Source organism: Mesitornis unicolor, unplaced genomic scaffold (assembly GCF_000695765.1).
Source record: "Mesitornis unicolor isolate BGI_N332 unplaced genomic scaffold, ASM69576v1 scaffold47680, whole genome shotgun sequence".
In the NCBI taxonomy this organism is placed as follows: domain Eukaryota; kingdom Metazoa; phylum Chordata; class Aves; order Mesitornithiformes; family Mesitornithidae; genus Mesitornis; species Mesitornis unicolor.
Window position 1 is genome coordinate 8,006 of NW_010161447.1, and position 20,682 is coordinate 28,687.

General features: G+C 41.4%; 1 protein-coding gene across 1 annotated transcript in view; it reads right to left on the reverse strand.

The window, feature by feature from the left end:
• Positions 1-955: 955 nt before the first annotated feature.
• Positions 956-20,682, reverse strand: part of PPEF1 (protein phosphatase, EF-hand calcium binding domain 1) — a 29,922-nt gene continuing 10,195 nt past the window's right edge. Inside the window, exons 4-16 of the mRNA XM_010192842.1 lie at positions 19,484-19,656; positions 17,583-17,697; positions 15,476-15,522; positions 10,760-10,926; positions 9,576-9,612; positions 8,967-9,116; positions 6,657-6,857; positions 5,035-5,220; positions 4,259-4,401; positions 3,522-3,628; positions 2,523-2,686; positions 1,619-1,703; positions 956-1,149 (exon numbers count right to left, since the gene is read on the reverse strand). Coding sequence (XP_010191144.1) covers positions 956-1,149; positions 1,619-1,703; positions 2,523-2,686; positions 3,522-3,628; positions 4,259-4,401; positions 5,035-5,220; positions 6,657-6,857; positions 8,967-9,116; positions 9,576-9,612; positions 10,760-10,926; positions 15,476-15,522; positions 17,583-17,697; positions 19,484-19,656 — 1,769 coding nt within the window. The remainder of the gene's footprint in view (positions 1,150-1,618; positions 1,704-2,522; positions 2,687-3,521; positions 3,629-4,258; positions 4,402-5,034; positions 5,221-6,656; positions 6,858-8,966; positions 9,117-9,575; positions 9,613-10,759; positions 10,927-15,475; positions 15,523-17,582; positions 17,698-19,483; positions 19,657-20,682) is intronic.

Below are 20,682 nucleotides of genomic sequence, written 5' to 3' on the forward strand. Positions count from 1 at the left end.
TCAGTTTAGTTTACTTGGTAAAGAATTTATGCTTAACTATATGCAAGAATATTTAGGTTGGATAGTGTCAAAATGTGTTTACTTTTGTGTTCTCACCCATCTCTTTGCTTTAAAGAAGTCCAGTTAATTTCCACAAAAAGTGTGTTGTACTCCGCTGTATGTAGGATACCGAAATACACGCAGAAAGACACCACACTTACATGTTACTGTGAAAGCTAAAGCTTTATTTTGTGATCTATTGTATGTTATGTTAACATGCTACGATTTAGCCTTCATTAAGGTGACGAGTTATGACGGTTTCTTAGCTCCAAGCCTCTACAAGTGTAGGCAAAAGTGGCAAGAGGAAATCTAGTGCAAATGTAAATGCCTTTTGGCTAAGGTCCTTTCAGTTGGGTCTGTAAACTTCAAGGGGAACAGTGACCTGGAATGGTTTGGTTTCACTGCACCATGCAAAGAGCGAGCTCCAACGCAGAACTGCCTGTTTTAACCAGGTTCTTCTTTCCTGTTTTCCTCTCCTGGGTTGGACAGGCCACAGCAGGCCTCTGTCGCGCCTGGTACGTCCTCAGGGAGAGTCGGATATGTTCACCAGTGCTCATTAATGCTGTTCCTCAGCTGTTGCTCAGGACTGCTGAAAGAAACGCACCACAGTTTCTCTTCCCCCAGGCTTGCGGGTGCGACCTTGGCAGTGTTCACAGATTGGATTGACGGGGGAGATGCCACCAAGGGGGAGGATAAATTGTAAGGTACTGATGTGGCAGTGACACAGTGATAACTACACTAGCAGGTATCTATTGTCCAGAAAGGACTAAACAAAGGCTTACGCAGTGACTGCAGTGCTTACCATATCAAGCAGCCCATTTATTGTTTGTCAGTCTGGAAATTGGTTTCTCAGACTGTTTATGACTAATGACAGGAAGGTGGGCTTCCGAGACGGCCCACAGGAACTTCTGCCTTTTCATGAGTATGCCTTTTTCTCTAGCCTGTGAACCACATGAAAGGCCTCTAAAAATTCATTGAAGTCGATGTAGCCATCTTTGTTGTAGTCTATGCTGAGGACTAACTTGTCAAGGGCTTCATCACACACGTCGATGCCCAGGTGAGAAGTGAAGAGTTTCCACGTCTGGCCGAACTCCTCAAGAGAAATCAGACCTAGGGGAGACAGGCAGCGGGTTGCATTTTCCATCGCTGTTTCCCCTTCCTGCATTCATGCACACTCCTTCACTGCAAGAACATTACCTGCCTGCCACAGCTTGGCTGCTTTGTGATTTCACAGATGAAGTACGTTTTACTTAAGGTAATGATCTCATGCTTTCAGCAGCAGAACTGAGAAAGTGGTACATACTGAGAGCAAGAGTGGAAGGGAGAGAAAGCCTCCAAAAGAGGGAAGCCAGTACTGGAGATGGGATATGTGAGAATATTTTTTTCTCAAGTTGGGCTCTGTGCACTGCCCCTTATATGGTTAGAGCCTGACTGCTTAAATTAATCTCTTCTCTAAACTGAAGAAATGACATCACCTCTGGTTCCTCTATATTTAGAAGCCTTAGGGAGGAAACACAGTGGGGAAAGATAACTAGTATAGGCTTCCTAGAGCTGGTACAGTGAAGTTACCTGGACTTACCTGAGTGATCTTTGTCAATGATGTTAAAGATGATCTCCAGATCCTTTCTGTATCTGCACAGTGTTTCCACCAAAGCTGGCTGAACCTGGTTTTGAAATCACATATAGGAAACCATTCAGACCTTGGTTTGAGTTAGTCTAACCCAACAGAATATGCACTATCCACATCTATTTTCCCAGTTTAACTTGTCAAATGTTTTTCCTGAAATGATACTTTGTGACTTGCCCTGAGGCATAATCAGCTAAAACCTGTCACTTTCAGATGCCAGGGCATGAGGGGATGGAGGGAGGCCTTCACACCGCCTACCTTCAGTAATTATTTGTGGAAATACGGATAATCTAGGGAAGATGCTGTATGCGATGCTCTCGTGTAAAGCTTTCACTGTACATACCTGAATGGCTCCTGCTGTTTAGAAAAATCATGGCCACAGCCAAGTACCAAGGTATTATGCAGCCACTCAGTAACAACTGGGCTCTGTAGGAGAGACCTCAGCTACCATTAAAAATGAAAAGTCCATCTACAAGTGTGACTCCCTCCTGCAGGTGCCTGAATTGGCTCTGGAGCACGTTTGAAAAGCTCATCTCAAAGAGCAAGGGCTGAGTGCTCTGAGTAGGCTTTGTCGCATCTCCTTAGCTACATCACTTAAACACCGTTGGAGAGTCAACAGCAAGTAAGGAGCAGTTCTAGCATGTGATTCATCCAACCTATTTTAAGCATCTACCTTAGCAGGGGATGATGATTCGTACCCTAGCAGTGCTCATTTCCCTCCAGTGACTATAAAAGGAAGCTCGGCAACTAGTTCAGCTGGAGATGTCTGCCTGATTGGCCAAACCACTGTCTTGTGCCTCAAGCTGCACCAAAAGCTGTTCCTCCAAGATTTGCAAGGAGGCGTGTTCCTCCTTACCTCTTTTATAGGTTGATCTATTTTCAAATCATAAAAACACGACATGTAGTCAACTTCTCCATCTGAGTTCATCTGCGCTAAGTGAGACCGCAGCATCCTCCAGGGCAGTTCCAGCTGTAGGGCGGACTCCATGGCAGCAGCCCAGTCATTGAGAGAAATGCAGCCTGCCAGAAGGGGTCAGTTCATGGTTACAAGCGGTATGTGACACAGCACACATCAGTCACCAGCATGACTTCTGCCAGTTTTAAGAACAGTTGCAAAACAAACATTTCTTCTAACCCAGGGATAAAAACCTACAGATCTGAGCTGAGCTGCAACTAGAGAGACATATGGCTGAAAACCCAACAAGACAGAAATATGTTAAGCGGTTGTTCAGTGGCCAAAGAAACAGTACCCTCACATTACTGATTGCCCTTTTCTGGGCACAGATTGCAACCCAGTCCACTGAGAAGCCATCATTAGGAAAAGCTGTATTTGTGCTAGAAATCATCAACTCCTTGCTCCTACCTAAAAGGGTCATCTGTCAACTTACTGCTGTTTTCTTCAGCTGATGGGTGAGTGTGTGTCTGCTAGTGGCATAACCAGTGAACTTTCCTCAGATACCTCCCAAACTCAGACACGGGACCAGTTTCTCCTCACCTGAGACCCCAGTTCCCTCTCTGACAGCTTCTGAAGACATGCCTAAGTGAAGGTGGTGACCTTTGAGCCTCTGGAGCTGGATTTAGCTGCCCAAACACAATTATATTTCCTTATTATCCACATATGTGTTTCAGTTGTTTCTTCTTCCTGCTTAGAGCTTCACTGCCTCAAGTTGTTTTCTGGGGTTAAGCACCTATCCTGCTCTGTGGTCAGAAAGAACATAAGCTCAACCAGCCTCTGCTGCCCTCCAGCCTTACACTGACAAGCAGGACCCCTCTCTGTGGGGTTTGTCCCCTCTGCCCCCACACACATAGAAGCTGTTTTTCCCATGGTGGCAACTGGACAGAGAGGTAGTGTTACCTGTGCTGTTGAGATCATACTGTGCAAAAGCACTAGTGAGTTCAGACCTGTGGGCATAAATCATCTCTCGTAAGGACTTCAAGGCAGATGATTCAATTGTACCCACCCTAGGAGGAAAAAAATGCAGAGCAGCTCATTAAAGGACTTAAATCCTCTAGCACTTTATGCTTTTCAATATTCATTATCAAATTCTTATATCTTTTAACATGTAGTATGTTTAGGGTCATCAAAAGACAACACTGAGGGGGAAAAGACCCAAGCAAAATCAACAAACCAAACAAAGCCCCATAAGAATAATCTGAATTTATGAGATAATCGAGTTTATGCAGGTAATTCTAAGCTGCTTTGCTTTAGTAAATCTGACCACAGTGCTAGGCAAGGCAAAGCTGTCATGATAAAGTTTTTGGACTCAATTCATAACAGGATTTGTCCAGATTAATGCTGCAGCCTTAAAGCAGACTTGACAGACAGGCGCAGGCCCTTTACAAGTCCCTGACAATTGTCTGTTCCAACCGCTTACCCCATCAAATCACCTTTGGGAGTTTCTCAGGAAACCAAGTTAGAGCGCTTAGAACATGTTTTGTCTACTCTATTAATTTTTAAATTGTAAAACAGAAAAACAAGGAAAACCAAGGAAAACAGATGCCTATTCAGTTATTCAGTCAAGCTATAGATTTGTGGCAGGTACTCGCATGCTAAGTGAGTACATGCTCACTGCATACAACACACAGCTTTACCTCTCCCGAAGGTTCTGCCTGCGTGTGTCCTTGCTGACTTGATACTGTACAAACCGAGGAATCAGCTCACAGTTCAGTTTGATGTATGCTCCCCGGTTGCTCCCCTCTTCGTAATAGTTAGAGGCAGAAAATACAGTGATAACCTGATCGTAGGAAACAAAGAAACTGGATTGGCTAGAACAACTCTTCTTGAGACTGATTTCTGAAACTGATCTTAGAAAAACATGCAGGTGACAGAATTAATTGCATATAAAACTAGAGATCCACAACTGTGTTGTTCACCATATTGCTTGCAATTTTCTAGTCAGAGCTCCAGGCGTGCGTTTTTGGCCTGTCCTAGGAAGACTTCAGTTCAGAGGGCAGTGTGGTATAAGATGCTGTGAAACAGAAACCTGAGATAGACCTGGTTTTCAGGGTTCTCACTGGCCTTCTGATATGGCATGTCAGAAAGCAGGGCCAGAAGAGAAACTATGAAGTTAAAATGCTTCTAGAGTCTTAGAGCATTTCTTGCACTGTATTTACACATAAGTCTCCTCAGGGATTGTGTGGATGTTTTCACATGAGTAATAAGCGAGTCCTCAGTCCCTGAAGCTGTAAAGAATTTTGTTTGCCAGAACTCCGTAAGTTGTTCTACCATCTCTGTAGCACACATTTCCCCAGACCCATTTTAAAGAAGTTACGTGTTGTTTTTTTTAAATTAACTTTGCAGACAAATCTACTGCGGATATGCCTGTGAAATTCACAGGAGAATTCTACTTTACATGGAAGCATCTTACCTTCCCACCATGGCTGATCTCATAACCTTCCGGCTTAAATTCATGAGACCTGATGAGCATCTTCAGATTGTACCTTTGAAACAGCTTGGCAGTGACATCAGGGCCAAAGTAACACCCTCCTCCTCGACACTTGTTTGGTGTACAGCCATTTTGGCTTCTTGGATCACTCCAGAGGATGTCGAGGATCTGTAAACAGCAAACTCAAGCAAGTGAGGACTGGTAGGCTGAGGACCGACAGGTTATGGCTGCCTAAAGCACTGCCCACAGTAAAAGCCCCGCAGTACAGGGAGAAAACACACCTGAGCTAACAAGTAGGTCTCGTGATTTCTTCCTTCCTTTCAGCAGGGCATTCTTTTGGGCTGAAACTGTTGTTCTCCTTTTCTTAAGAAACATTATCTTGACTTTGGATGAACTTTTTCAGATGAAATATTATTTCAGGAATGTACCTCTTTTTACAGCTGAGGTTTCCAGACTTGGGGTAGATGCAGCAGGGCTATTCCTGAGCTATTTCAAAGGGAGCAATAGGTGCCTTCTTCACATTTAGGTGTGAGAGGCATTTTCCGTTTCCCAGCACACACGAGTCACTGGTTTTACCTAAACTAAGCTTGGAAGTGCCTACTCTAAACATGACAAGAGTTGCCTTTGGTTTTGTTGTCTTGGGTTAGCTCATGTTTCAAAACAAGATTTTACAGATATGAGGATTAATTATTATGGTTTAAAGTCACCTATCCGAATAATTCTAGTCAGTAGCAAAATACTAGGCAAAATGTGTTTGTTCAAACCTCACTGGATAAGGTTTACACCAACACATCCCACTTCACATTTGTGAGTAGTGCTCAGTAGAGGCTTGGTTAGCTGAGGGAGTGTCAGATTTGAGGGGTTGTTTGTGCCCATTACGTTAGTTTGTAGTTCAGATACGTATCTTCAGAAACCACATTTTCAGAGACAGATTTGCTTCTCAAGAAGCAAAACAAAAGTGTGTCTCTTAAAGCAGTTCTCTGAAGAGCTCAGGTGAATAATCTAATATGCAACTCAACTTTGAACTTCTAAATTGCTGTGCATATTAAACTTTTTCAAATTGTCACGATTTATTAAATTACAGCATGACAAAAGCTCCATATTGCCTCTAATGTTCAAGAAGAAATGAGCAGCCAGAGGACAAAAAATTCCCACTCTTGAGTAATCAGCCTGTAGGTCTCAAGAGTTGGGTTTTTTGGGACAGTATCCGCATTCAGCTGCCAAAACCACAGCCAAAAAAGGTGCTCACCGTCACCGACAACTGCTAAGTCTGACCTATTTAAACTGGCAATCACGTATGTACCAACAGATCCAACCACATGAGGGCATGCAAACACATCTCATACCGAGCAGTTTCCTCCTAACGGCTAACAAAGCAAAACACTGGGTAAATTGTGCTTGTAAGGTATAAAACCCCACACCTTCATTACCAGGTCTACAGAAAGCATCCAAATAACTAATAGGTGACTAGTACACTCCCAGGGATGGTGGGTTTCTTACTAAGAGGCAGTCCCCTCACACTCAAAAGACACTGCCTGAACAGAGCACCTGGCGGGTTTGTGCAGGGGGGGTGTCGGTATCAGCCTGTCTTTGGTTTCACCTACTTGTTTCCATTCCTTCAGGGTGGGGTCTGGAGGCAAATTTGAGCCTGAAGGCTCCATGGAGCCTGATGAAGAGATGTGCTGTGTTTTCCCCGCAACATTCTGGTTGGCAGTGTGTTTACTGGGTCTGGTTGTGGGAATTCTCTCCTTCACTTGGTCCTCTCTGTCTCTCGCTGAATTTGGTGGCCGCATCAAAGATTTCAACTTAAAAAATAAAAATAAAATTGAAAGAGTTACCAAAACATAAAGATAATAAAGAGATATCAGCTGAAAGACTCATCAGTTCCAGTTTCCTGTACTCAGTACTGAACTCTCATAAATGTCCTGAACGCACAGGTTTGGTGAAGGTGCAGGCGTTCAGCACTTGCAGAAATTTTGCTTTGTATCTACCAGTGACCAGCCTCTTCAGAGGCTGCTCTCATATTCTTATCCAGACACACAGACTCATGCCAAGCCACAGTCAATCACAAAGTCTCACTATACACCAAGTACGGCCTGCACTGCCCCGGTCTACTGGAAACTGAAAAGACACATGTACACTGTACTGAAGATGAAACAGCATTCACTACTGCTCTGATACAGCAGCATGCTGCTAGGATAATTTGGCTAAAATAAACATAGTAGCAGGAGGATAACAGTGAAAGTGATGAAGTATTACATCAGGCCCTTTTATTGTTAAATCAACCTCCTCCAATATGCACAGGTGTTTTCTTTTTTGGAGCTGTGTGCTATGGCTCCATGAATACCCATCAAAACAGACTCTTCTCCAGGGAGTATCTTTTCTTCTCATCTGAAATTTTCTCATACTAACTCATTTCCAGAGCAAAAAATAACCCAACAACAAAACACACAAACACACACCCTTCCCCTCCCACCCCCTCCAAATTCTATTTTTTAACAAAGAAAAGGACTGATACAAAACAAAATGCAAAACACGGAGTTATTCCCCAGTGTACTGACCGGTATTTGAGACCTGTCAGTTGCCAGCTGTACCAATTAAAATACATCAGTTGGCCTTGAGTGATACTGCCCTGAGTTGTGGCCCACACATGTCTCATTAGCAATGCTCTCCTGTGGCAGCAACTTTGACCTGTTAATTCCACATTTCACGGCTACCGCATCAGTAACACGCTGAGCCCAGCCTTGGTGAAAGCGTGGGCAGAACTAGGCTCACAGTTAAGACACCTACATCTGTAGTTAGGCACCCAATTTTAGTGTACCACCAATGGAGCCTAGACTCCAACGACCAGAAGCATTCATTGCCCTTTTTCACATCTTTAAGAAAGAGAGATACACCTGACTGTCCTGTAAAGCATTTATTTCTGCATTAGAAAACATGAGAATGAGAGAAGCAGCTCTGGATTCCACAGACACTGATGAAAAGGTTCGCAAGGTCACTTAAACATAGGTGTCTTGTGCCATCTGGGATGCTCTACTGTTGATATCTGAATTGGTGTGAGGTGGGGAGATGCAAATCAGACCACGAGACCCGTGAAGGAGACTTTCTCCAGAGGCAGGCAGAGGCCAGAAGGGACATCCCTTGGCTATAGGGTGCTTCCATGGTGCACTGGAGACCTATGCTTGAGCAATGGTAAGACTTGGACCTCTACCAGATCTCCTGGATCTCCATTTGACTATAAAGAGCCCAGGCACTCCACTCACAAGCAGACATCTTGCTTTAGTTGTCCAAATCAAGACCAAATCACACACCACTTTCCACTCATTTTTAAGAGCTGTGTTTGCTAACCATTTCGGGGGGGGGGAAAAAAAGTTTCTGTCTTCTAAATCCCTGAAAAGCAGTAGTTTCTGTTTTCTCAGGGCCAGGTCTTGAAGTCTGACCTTGCTGGAAAGATCCTCCCTCACGTGCAAAGCTCAGCTGCTGCCAAGGGAGCGCCTCACAGGTGGAGAACTTCCCCCACACAACAGATGGCAGAAGCAAAACCTCAGGACAAAAGGCAGTGCTAGAAAGATGTGGCTAGATTGATTTCTAAAGCGTTTAGAAATGCCTGAGAATTAAGTACTTTTCATACTTTCTGGATAATGCATCATCACTGCAGGAAGGAGGTATCTAATGTGGTTTTAGCTATTTTAAAGTGAAAAGACCCATGTTATTTTACAGCAGTCAAACAATTGGCTCCCAACACTACTGAAACCTTTCTTCCTGAACACAGATTCTGAAGAACAAGACTTCTTTTTTTCCTTATGTGCCTTATACAGCAGCCATTTCCTTTCCTAATGCAAACAACTTCTGAGCATTTGTACTGCTAAATTTTTTAAAGAAAACATTTCCCTCACACATATATGATCTCTTACCTTATTTCTTTCAACTGCATTCAGGAAATCCAAATCTGTGCTGTCTGAAATCCCTCCGTGTAGGATAAGAACTTTGCTATCAATTATAGTGGCGAGGGGAAGCCAGCTAAAGACATCTCGCAAAAGATACAAAATCTGTTTCCTATAGTCCTGTAAAACATAGTGTTACATTAGATGCTGTCTCTGTCAGATTCTGTTCTAAGATTCTGCTTCTAAGATTAAGATTTTGCTGAAGCGTCTGCCACAGTCTGTATGAACAGTTCCGTCCAGGTGACACCCCGAACTGCAACACTGACAAACGTGTTCTGACATTTACTTTAGGGCTATTTGATTGTCTCTATAGTATTCCATTTTTCTTTCATGTTCACCTCTTTTTGTGTTCTTGAGTGGCCTCATGAATGTTATTTATTTCATCCCACAGATATCTGAGCATAAAAGGCTAACCCTCTAAGGTGTTTTGCCAGTTATTCCACTGAAAATCCAGATTAATTCTAACTACATTACTAAAGGCATTCTGTACTACACCTAAATACACTGGTTGGAAGTTTCCTGGTTACACAGGTTTCATGTGCAAGACTACAAAGAAAATATAAGAAGTAGGAATCTTACCTTATACTTCTTCGAAACTTCTTTTGTGAACCCATATCTGAAAAATAGGACAACATCATTAACAGGTTTCCAGTATGCCCCTTCTGCATGATTTTCTGCACTACAGAGATTGCCAGGAGTTTTCTACTTCTTTTTTTCTCCTGCCATTCTGTCTCATCTCTGTTTAAATGTGTTTTCCTCTGCTCTGCCTCAAGAATTGAGTTAAACTGATTTTTCATACATACAAGAGATCAAGAACAGAATCTATACCAATAAGTATTAAGTGGCCTTTTTCCCCTCTAAATGAAATAGCTTAGCAGTTCTACTTCTTAGACACCAGAGGGAAATTTCAGAGGTACCTAACTGGTGATAGGCAAGATTTCCCACAAAATCTCTGCAGAGTTTTGGTCCTAAATCACTCAACTTTATTAGATGTTATCTATCATGTATTTCCCTCCATACAGGATGAGGATTTTGATACCTCACTCTTTTAACACCAAGATATCCTTGGTGCAAGAGACATTTTCACAACGCCCTTACTCTCAGCCTTCAAAATTTACTAAGGTGCAGCACTGGTAATCAAAATGCCCCGCAAAGAGCCATACACCAGAATGCATCTTCGCACACCATACCAACACAGAATGAGTTAATATTTTCTACTGTTATGGATAGGAATTTTCCTACCTTATAAGGACATGTAATGGGGCAGACTGCCACCTCTCAACTTATGGACCTCTGTGTAGAAGCTTGGATATTTAGCTGCCCCTTGTGTTTGGGAAGTGACATCTTAGTCTGAAGTCAAGTGAAATATCAGCTCCTGAGTTATCGGTTCCATTAAATAGTACATTATCATGTCTTTTGCTATGCTATGTAAAAAAGCCAATGCTTTACCTAAAATATCACACTTCCACCCATTTTCCTTCCTCCAATTTGACACTGGAAGCTGCACTATGCCCACTGACTTTAATAAATCGTAATTAGGTCAGAGACAAGACATGACTCCTGTTCAAGTGTCTGTATGTAATGAGGATGTTCTTTGCCCTCCTGACACAACTTGGAGATGCAAAGCTACACCTGAATACCTAATAAAACATTATTTCTGCTTTAGAGTGTCACAGTGGCTAAAGTAGCATTCAAAAGCTCCAACATTTCTAGTAAAAGGCCAGATACTCCCACCCCACACCCTCAAGCCCCCTAAAATCTACCTCAGGTTTATGATGTAGTCTTCATGGTTTCCTCTATTCAAGTGTAAATAATTGGGGTAGATAAGAAGAAATGCAAACAGGATTATAAGTATTTCCATAGAATTTTTCCCTCTGTCAACAAAATCACCATTAAAGACGTAACAGTTTTGTTCTGAAGGCAGACCGTTCTGCAGAAGGAAACAAAAACAAGGACATTTAGAGATGCTGCTATGCTACTGTAATAAAGGAAATAGCATTTAAATGAGATCACATTGCTAGAAAAATCTGAAAATAAGCCTGCATGACACAAAAATCTAAAATGCTGCATTTCTTTATTTCTACTGCTTAGAACAAAACCCTCCATATAAGACGACCTGTATGAACCATCAGGGAAGAGATGACCTCTCCAGCTGTTCTTATGATGCCATCTCTAATCCTTTCCTCTATTAAATTAAATTGAAAGAGACCAAAAAGGAACATTATTCTTTGAGTAAAATATACTTTTCTGTTGATGCAACTGCTGCTATGAAGTTATGCACTTGCAAATAGAAGGGAATCATTCATTTTGAATAGAAGACAAAAAAAAATCCATGACAAAATAAGTTCTGACACAATCTGAAAGTCCTTATGTTTCCTTATACAGCAAGAAAATGGATTTCATATATTCACACTGTTTGCAGTGTATACTTCCAAAACTCCCGAGAAAGACTACAGGCCAGAGCACATCAAATCTTAATACAGAAATCTGAAGAACCTGAGATTCTAGTTGCTTTAAACCTGAAAGCACTACTTGAATTTTACTCACATTGCACTTTGCAACCCCCTAGAGCAAAGATACCTGAACGCTCACAAACCTGAAAGGCTGCACATACAGGTATTTCACAGAATCACAGAATCTCAGGAGTTGGAAGGGACCTCGAAAGCTCATCCAGTCCAACCCCCCTGCCAGAGCAGGATCACCTAAACTAGGCCACACAGGAACGCGTCCAGGTTGGCCTTGAATGTCTCCAGAGAAGGAGACTCCACAACCTCCCTGGGCAGCCTGGTCCAGAGTTCTGTAACCCTCACAGCAGGATGACCATGAGCCAGCAATGTGCCCTTGCAGCCAAGAAGGCCAATGGCATCCTGGGGTGTATCAGGAGGGGGGTGGTGAGTAGGTTGAGAGAGGTTCTCCTTCACCTCTACTCTGCCCTGGTGAGACCGCATCTGGAATATTGTGTCCAATTCTGGGCCCCTCAGTTCAAGAAGGACAGGGAGCTGCTTGAAAGAGTCCAGCGTAGGGCCACAAGGATGATCGAGGGAGTGGAGCATCTCCCTTATGAGGAGCGGCTGGGGGAGCTGTGTCTCTTTAGCTTGGAGAAGAGGAGACTGAGGGGTGACCTCATTAATGTTTATAAATTTGTAAAGGGCGAGTGTCAGGAGGAAGGAGCCAGGGTCTTCTCTCTGATGTCAAATGACAGGACAAGGGGCAATGGGAGCAAGCTGGAACATAGGAGGTTCCATGTGAGCATGAGGTATTTCTTACCTTATTTTTTTTTACGATACAGAGCAATGCTTTATTATCAATGGTGACTTCTCAAAAGCTAGCATTGTGAATTGATGGTATCATTGGGTTAGTTACCAACACGTCAATAGGTGCCATCAGCTTACAGATAGTACAGCAGCAACTACACGTAGCTTCATAATTTCCAATCATGAGTATCAGAAATGTGATTTCAATTTTGACTTGCCAGAAAAAGGAAACCTATATTTTCACAAATGGCATGCACAAGAATTATCAGTAGAACATCTATAAAATCAGATTACAACTGTGGAAGCCCCTCTTAATAGGTCTGGCAGCATTGCAAGACATCCCACTTCCTGAATATAGATAACTACTGTGTCCGTGTCCAGCATTTCCCGTGTTCCTATGGCATTCCCTGGTTTACTGCCTTAGCAGTTTATTGCAGGATGCATTATTTGACTGGGGACCCAATTAAATGTTTAACTTGAATCATTTATGAAATTCCTTTTCCCAATCTATTTCCTGTGTTATGTCAGGATGCAGTAGTGAATCCTGGTCTCTCGATTCTCACAGCGGCACAATCCTGACTGCTGTAAATATGGCTTGCTTGGTTTCTGCCCTAGCCTCTCCCCAGCTCTCTCCAAGTTAACTTAGAAGAGGCCCGTGGTTGCTCTGTGCTCACACAAGAGTGGCAGTTTATGAGACTCTCAATGCAGTGGGTTGTAGTGGTTTTAAAAAAGAAAGGATGTATTTCAGAAGTGGAACAGACAGGAGAGACTCAGCAACAGCTCCTGGAAAGATTAATTAATAAAAGCTTTGCCTTAAAACCGATAGGTATGTGAATCACCAGCAGATTGTCAGTATACACACAGCTACTCTGTAACCGCAGTCCTCAAGGACACACACATCTACTGAAGCACTCTCCAGTCTCTATCATTATTCTTTTTGAAAAGCTTACCCAAAACTCTTAATTTTAAATGAGAGTTTGTTTTGGACTTCCAACTTCAATGTGACATTTTAGTTTTGTTCCACACTCATGCAAAGTTTTTACTTCCTTTTCTGTGGTTTTGACCAACAATAAGAACAAAACTAAATTACAGACTGTTGCAGCCTCTGACAAGTCAAAGAGGCGAACAAGGCCCTCTAATGATTAGCAACTTGCTGCTGGGCACAGTGATCAATTAACTTCCGTTTGTTGTTTGCATTTTCTACAGCTTCAGGCTATTTCTATCCATAGCATTCATTTAACAACCTAACTTAGCAATATGTCATTTAAAATTCAAAGGTTTCAAGGAATTTCAGGAAATGCTGTAATTTAATGGAGTAATGCAGGGACTGAATGAACCTTACAAAATGGTTTTTGAGAAAGAAGGAATTATCTTAGCCTTACCCAAACCAGGTTTAAGAATTACACACACTATTACAACCAGTACTGTATCTACAAGCTGTAGATTGTTAGGTTCTGTGTGTTTGCTGTTGGCAGTTTCTAAAAGTGCTGTGATTCCCTGGACAGAGCCCCATGCTCAAGGCACACGTGCAGGCCTGCAAGACGCTTCAGCAGCCATTCCAGCCCTGCACGGCTCTGCGCAGACCTGAGATCACTGCACTCTTCATGGCACTGCTTAGGATTGCACTCTCTTGTTTAAGGTTACAGGGGGTTCGTACCAACTTGGCAGAAGAAATCCCTTCTCACTGCAACAGAGTTAGAGAAGCAGAAAAAAAATGGATTTCAGAGGCTGACTGGGTTTGCTGCTCGGTTGAATAAACTGCTCAGAACGGACTGAAAATACTGTGTCATCTAATTTGCTTCTAAATAACCAAGCAGCTCTATCATGTGCTCTCTGTTTCCTCAACCACTTTGAAATTACAAAATGTTTGTCAATTTTATTCCATTTGTGGAAGGATTCCCCTAGAAGCTTAACAGAGAATGGGAGTAAACTCTAGTCCCTGAAGTCAGTGGGAGTTTTGGTCCTGAATTTATTGAAGTCAGGACTTAGTCCTTGCTTAGAGTTTTTTTTTCCTTTATTATATCCATTAGAGAGGGGGGAAAGAATAATCTCCTGTTTACTCCAAAAGAGCAAAATCCAGGCTGATGGCAGTTAAAAATATATCTTAGCATTTCTCTTCAAAATAGGTTTTTTTTCCCATTCCAGGTCCTGCATATGAAACCAATCTGTACCATACTCTTATTCCAGTTTCAAAAAGGAAGATTGTCTAATTAAAATAACAGCTAAAAGACTGCATGCCAGGAACCAGCTAAACATAACTGATGGATTAATAAGAAAAGCAGAATGCTGTAAAAAGGTCTGATTATATTTCAGCAGGCTTCAGGTATGCACCTGGGCAAAACACCCAAGTTTCCACTCAATGAGTGTCAGATAAAGCTGACATAGTTGGAAGCAGAGGGTGAAGTACATAATTTAAACACCTGGTTTAGCACTTCAGGCTCTGTTCAGTGCAGATGAATGTGTAAGGATCAGACACAAACCCCTTCTCCCAGGAAGCTCAAATCAAAGAGAGTATCTGCTAAATGAAAGGTGGAGATTCATGCTAAAGATAAATGTGAAACTAAATATAGGAAATTTCCCATATCTTCAGTTAAATATAAAATTGTGGAAAAGACAGCCTGGAGCTTAATTTTTTTCACGTCAGTAAAACAGAGCTATGCTTTTATAACATTAAAAAGTGAGCAACTGTTCAAGGATATGTAAATAGTGCCCAAGGTATTTCCATTTTGTGCAGACGACGTGATTGCTTCCAAGACTTAAAAAGCTTTTAAACAGATAGCACTCTTTTTTGTTTCTTGTAAACAAATAATAATAAAAAACACTTTGCAGGTGTCAACAGAAGGCCTAAATGGAAATTTCTGCATTTTACTGGAGGGCCAAAATTATTCAGTAGTATTACATCAGGAACTAATTAGCTCCTCATTTTAGAAGACTTTAGTCAATATGAAATATAAAATAAGTCGCAGGACTTTGGAAACATTGCAAGGTTCATGCTCCAGCTCAACATTTAGGAAAAGAACAATCTCCTCCTTCACAGTGAGCACAAGGATACAGAGAAGGAAAAGCTACAACAAAGATACCATTCAAATTGTTCCAGGATTTGTGTGTGTGGTACATGCACACCACATGTACGGTTCTAACAGTGATAAATTTATCAGACATAAGTATGTGTTCTTAACAACAAGCTGCAAAGTGAAAACACTACATCACAGACTACCTACTTACCTTATAGAATATCAGCAAAAGATCATCCAGGTTTCCATGCAAATCTCCTACAGGAAACAAAAACATTATTTTCTTTTTTTTTTCTCTTGTATTTTCTCACAGAGGAGGAAAAACTGGAATTATAAAACTGGAATTAGTTAGTCCTAACAAGTTTTTCCCATGTTTTCCTCAGTAATTTGCCTTGTATTAGGACTAGCTTCATTTTAAGGCACATGCTGAAGTTGCTTGTAAAATCTGGCTACGAAATACTTAAAAGAGTATATAATTGTCTTGCATAAAGTTTTTGTTTTTCCAGCCGGATCTGAAGATCAGACCAGTCACACAGCCAAAGATTCACTCAGGGAAATGGGAGTAGGATGAACAAACATATTATGAACCTGAAAAACAGAAAATGTCACTAAGAGACATTTACAGATAGGATAGACTTCTACATACCAACAGGTTTAGATTTACTGAGTAGCCCACTACATACAGCACAAGCAAACATTTTTGATTCAGGGCCAGGTTTGGATTACTACAGGCAGGATTTCATGGAGAGTGTCAAGAACTGCCTGTGCTTGTATGCCTCAGTGCTAAGGCCACAGGAATGACAGACTAGGTCTGTTCTGAGAGGCTTGTTTTGGAACAGACGGGACTTCACCCCAGCACGAAGGATCACTGCAGCATAGCTCCCCTCTGCATATGACTGAGTTTCATGCTCACAAAACCAACCTTCTCACGTCTGTGACTCACCACCATGAAGACACAGAACAGTTTCAAAACCTGTCTTGTGATAATATGCTTTCACTGCCAATGAGTAGGAGAGAAGAGACATTTTAACCTTGTCCACATGTTTTCTGTGCCACTTGTTATTAATTATGAGCCTGCTGAAGTCCTTCAAGCTATGATAGATTTTCTTCACGTATGTGGATACAAACATTTCAGGTGTGTATTTAATCTGCATTATTAATTTGAAATTAAAATAAAATGGGAAGACAGATACCTCATTTTAAGGAAATCAACATATTGGACTGATTATGTCTAAAAATCGGTCTCTCATCTTCTGAAGAGGATCTTTCTGGTTACAAAAGCTATTTGTTTCAATGGCAGGAAGGAGACCCCTTTAGATGCCTCTTATATAATGCAAATGCAATACAAACATAAGGAAGGTATGTTTTGCTTCGTATGAACATGCTCTGTAGTGAACAAGTATGAATCCATGTTTCCTTGGTTTGAAGAGAGGTTTTGTTTGTTTAAAAAATTATTGGTTATACAAAACCTCATTTAAACAAACCCTTTCCTGGCAATCAAAGTGGGTGCATAACGACATCTTAAAATAGATTATTTGTCTTGCATGTGTCATAGTACCCTTCCTTATACCACTTCACTGTTAAACACAGCACACACCGCTAGCTGTCAAGAGTTAATGTCAGCATTACTGTTCTGTTTTGCAGCTACTGCATTCTGAGGCAAGTCAGGATACTGCATCCCTTGATCCATAATTTACAAAAGCGTAACAAAAATAGACAGGCAATGAGCTCTTAGTTCTTTACCTTGTGACATATCACATCATTCTGTGAGACTAATTTGTTGGTTGTATAAAGACTGATTCATCCTCTTGGGTCCCTTTAGAAATAAGGGTGTATTATAATTTCAATTTATTCTAGATAGTCATGCTGTCAATGAAAGGTCTTGTTTGCCACCCGTATTAAGCCCTCATTAAAATCATTACTGAGTAAATTATGATGGTAAAGTCTTTTTCTCAGTAAGAGGAGAAAGAAGTGAGAATTGCAGTCAGTGTTCAAAATACTTGGTGGCATTTTAGAGATGGAAGTGCAGGAACATTTAAGCTACGCTGCAGTGTTAGCTGAATTAATACTGACTCATTCAGAAATGTTTAATGAGAAAAGGAAATAGGATGTGAGCGCCTTACTTAAAATACACTTAGTGTGACTCAGGAACTTTGTTTGTTTGTTCCAATTTATGCATTTGTAAGAAAGAAAAAAAAAGGGAAAAAAACATTGAGAACTTTCTTGTAATAGCAACATTTGGAAATGTTTGTATCATTCTCTAACCACTTAGAATATCAACCCGTGGCCCAAAGTGGCGATCTTCTCTGGCACCTTACCACAGACAGTTATCTCCTTGGAGTAGGAAGTTGAAAGATGGGTGATATTTGGCATCTCCTTGAGAACCCTCCTAGTTTCACACAGTAGCTGCAGTACATAGCGGGCATGAAGCAGCTGTGAGAACAAAAAATGCAGAGGAAAAAAGGGAGACTTACTAGAAGTAGCAATACGTCTGTCTGCTTTATTAATATCAGACATATATATTGCCAGATTATTTACACTACAGACCTCCAGACATGATTACAGGCTGTAGAGTTTAGTGCTGGGAATTATGAGCGTTCATCGCTTTGCACTTGCTTCCCAGTGAATGGATATACAGCCCTTAAAGAACTTGCTTCACACATTTTCCCATTTTATTTCTAGTGCACTGTTTCAACTCTTCCCATCTACAGAAAGGATAAATGACTGAGTTGCACAGCACTCAGAATCATTGCGTAAGCTCACCTGTTCAAAGTAACTAGAAAAAAAAGAAAACCAAACAAAAAGGAGTGCCAGGTTAATGGCTGGGCTCAATGATCTTAAAGGTCTTTTCCAACCTAAATGATTCCATGATTCCATATAGTTCGAGCTGTGAGTAGAAAAAAAACCAACAAAACCATAAACCAACCAAAAAACCCCAAAGGCCACAAAAGATATTTCAGCAAATTGCAAAAATAATCAGAGGGAAACTCCAGCAGAAATTGCCCTGTTAAGAGTTATCTTCATGTTTGCTCTGAAGATGTATTATGGGGACATAACATTGAAGCTTCTGGTCTTCTCCATGCTTTCTATGATAATTTTGTCAGTCAGTGATTTTTAAAGCTTTTAATTCAAACACAGCTCCAAGGAAGTTTGGTAGAAGAGAGAGAAGAGCTTACAGACTGACTTTTCAAGACTCATGTTTTTAAAAACAAAGAAAAAATGGCCAATTAAATATAATAATTTCCTTAATAAAATGTCAACCACAGTAAGAGAAGAGAGAGCTGACAATAAGATGAAGTCTGGGTGCTCATTTATCATGCACTTTATATTTTGCTACTTTGATGATCAGCCTCCACAGAAAGTTACAGACACTACTCCCCCAATTACTTAGTACATTAAAAAGCACGACAGACTCTTATCTTTTGTATACAGTCTACTGTTAAGCACAAGTTCAAACAAAGCTGTGTCATGTAATGCCTCCCTGCCTTACGCTCATCTTGTAAGAGGGCAGCAAAGGGGCTTGCTCAGGAACGCAGAGAATCAGCCCCAGCCTTCCCAGTGCCTCGGCAGCAGCAGCCAGTGAGCTCCTGAGATTTGTGCTGTCACCCTGTTGCCCCACATTAGCAATGCTTTATATTAACTCTTCCATTATGGTGGAGTCTTGCACAGCAGAACAAGGCGATTAACACTTGCGCCTCAATTCCTCTAAAAATGAATGGGGTGGGGAGGTGGGGAAAGAGGACCACACAAGGAGTGCTTTTAACCTAGAAAATAATGATAACCAGTTTCTATGTTAGATTAGGACACCTTCCCTAGTCCTGCATCCTCACTGATATCCTCTGTCTTGCAGCTGCTAAGGGTTCCCATTTCATGATCACTGTAATCTCAATGCTAGAAGAGGAGGTCCCAACTAGACCCTGCCCTCTCCCCATGTAGCCAAGTAGTAAATCAAATCTGGGAACTGGCCTGGCTGAGAACTGACTGCTTTTGATTTTGTTGTGTTAGCTTCCAGTCAGGTCAGTTTCCCAAGACAGCCTGTCATGTACCTTTATGATAACTCGGGGAGAGCAGGAAAGTGTAAGAGGATGGAAAGAAGATGGAAGGGAGAAATATCTCCTAGGGCACCAGTTGAACTTTACATTGGGTTCAACTGATTGTGGAGCTACAACTTGACTAGATGTAAAGTAAGTAAACTGAAATCAAACTAGTTGCAACTTACCTGTTCATTCCTGAAAGCATGAAGAAGAGCACTGGCATCCTCAGCAGTAAGGGGGAATGAGAGTCGTGGTCCAGAATAGGAGTCTGGAACATAAATCTTCTCTTCAAATTCTGTTAAACATAAGCCTTCATCCACCACCTGAGGAACACTAGGGCCAGTGAAAAGGGGAGAAACTGGAACAAGAGGGAAAATAAACAACAATGTAGAAACTCCATCAGTTCCCCATAGGGCTGTAACAGCATGACCAGAATGTCATGTTGAATGTAACTGATGCTTTACTTGCTGCAGTATTACAGTGGCTAACTCCTCCCTTGTATAGCACAAGACCTCCATGTCTCCCCAGATTTTTTCACAGTACTAAAAAAAAACCTCCCAAAACCTCCAACCAACCCAATACAATGCAAAAACTAACCAACCAATAACAAAAAAAGAGGCAAAACCTCTGTCTCAACAACCAGTAGCTGTAGTTAGGATACAAAACATTTTGCACTGAAGTTGTGTTCTCCTTCCCCAACAAAGCAAGGAGATTCAAAAGTCATGACTGATCATTCAATGACCATCATTTGTTTAAAGTTCAATATTACACTTTTAAAATAGATTTTTAAGATTTGCTTTTATTTTCTACATAAAATTTTCAGGCTAAATACCAGAAGCTCATTGAATATTTAAAAAGTCAGCAACAAAATCCTATTTCTTCACAGTGAATTGCAAAGCACTTCTTTCTGATACAACTAGGAGACAATGCCAGCTTTTGGTTGGCTGCCATGAAACCATTAGATGAAATAAAGTAAACAAAGCCACAGTAGCAGAAGTACAGCATAGTTTCTTTTGATTCTCCTGCAATGTGGAGAAAGCACAGGTGCATTGCTTATTGCTTCAATCCAATATTTTCCTGACATACCATTGAAATGTAACTGAGTGAACAGTAGATTTCAGCATTTTCTTCCTGTGGATTGTCTTTACCAGCTATTATTCTAAAAGAGAGAGGGCCAGACCCTAGAGGACAGGGTTCTGTCAGCTGCTGTGGCTGAGTTGCTCTTGTGAGATGACTGTTGTAAACACTGTTTGCTGGGCTGCAGGTAAGTTTTCTGTAACCTTGATTAGATGCAACTGGAAATAAAAATGTATTATTTATTGCTGGAGGAATACCTGTGGCTGTGGCTCAAAACTCACAGCAGCCAAAACCTGCATGTGGCCTA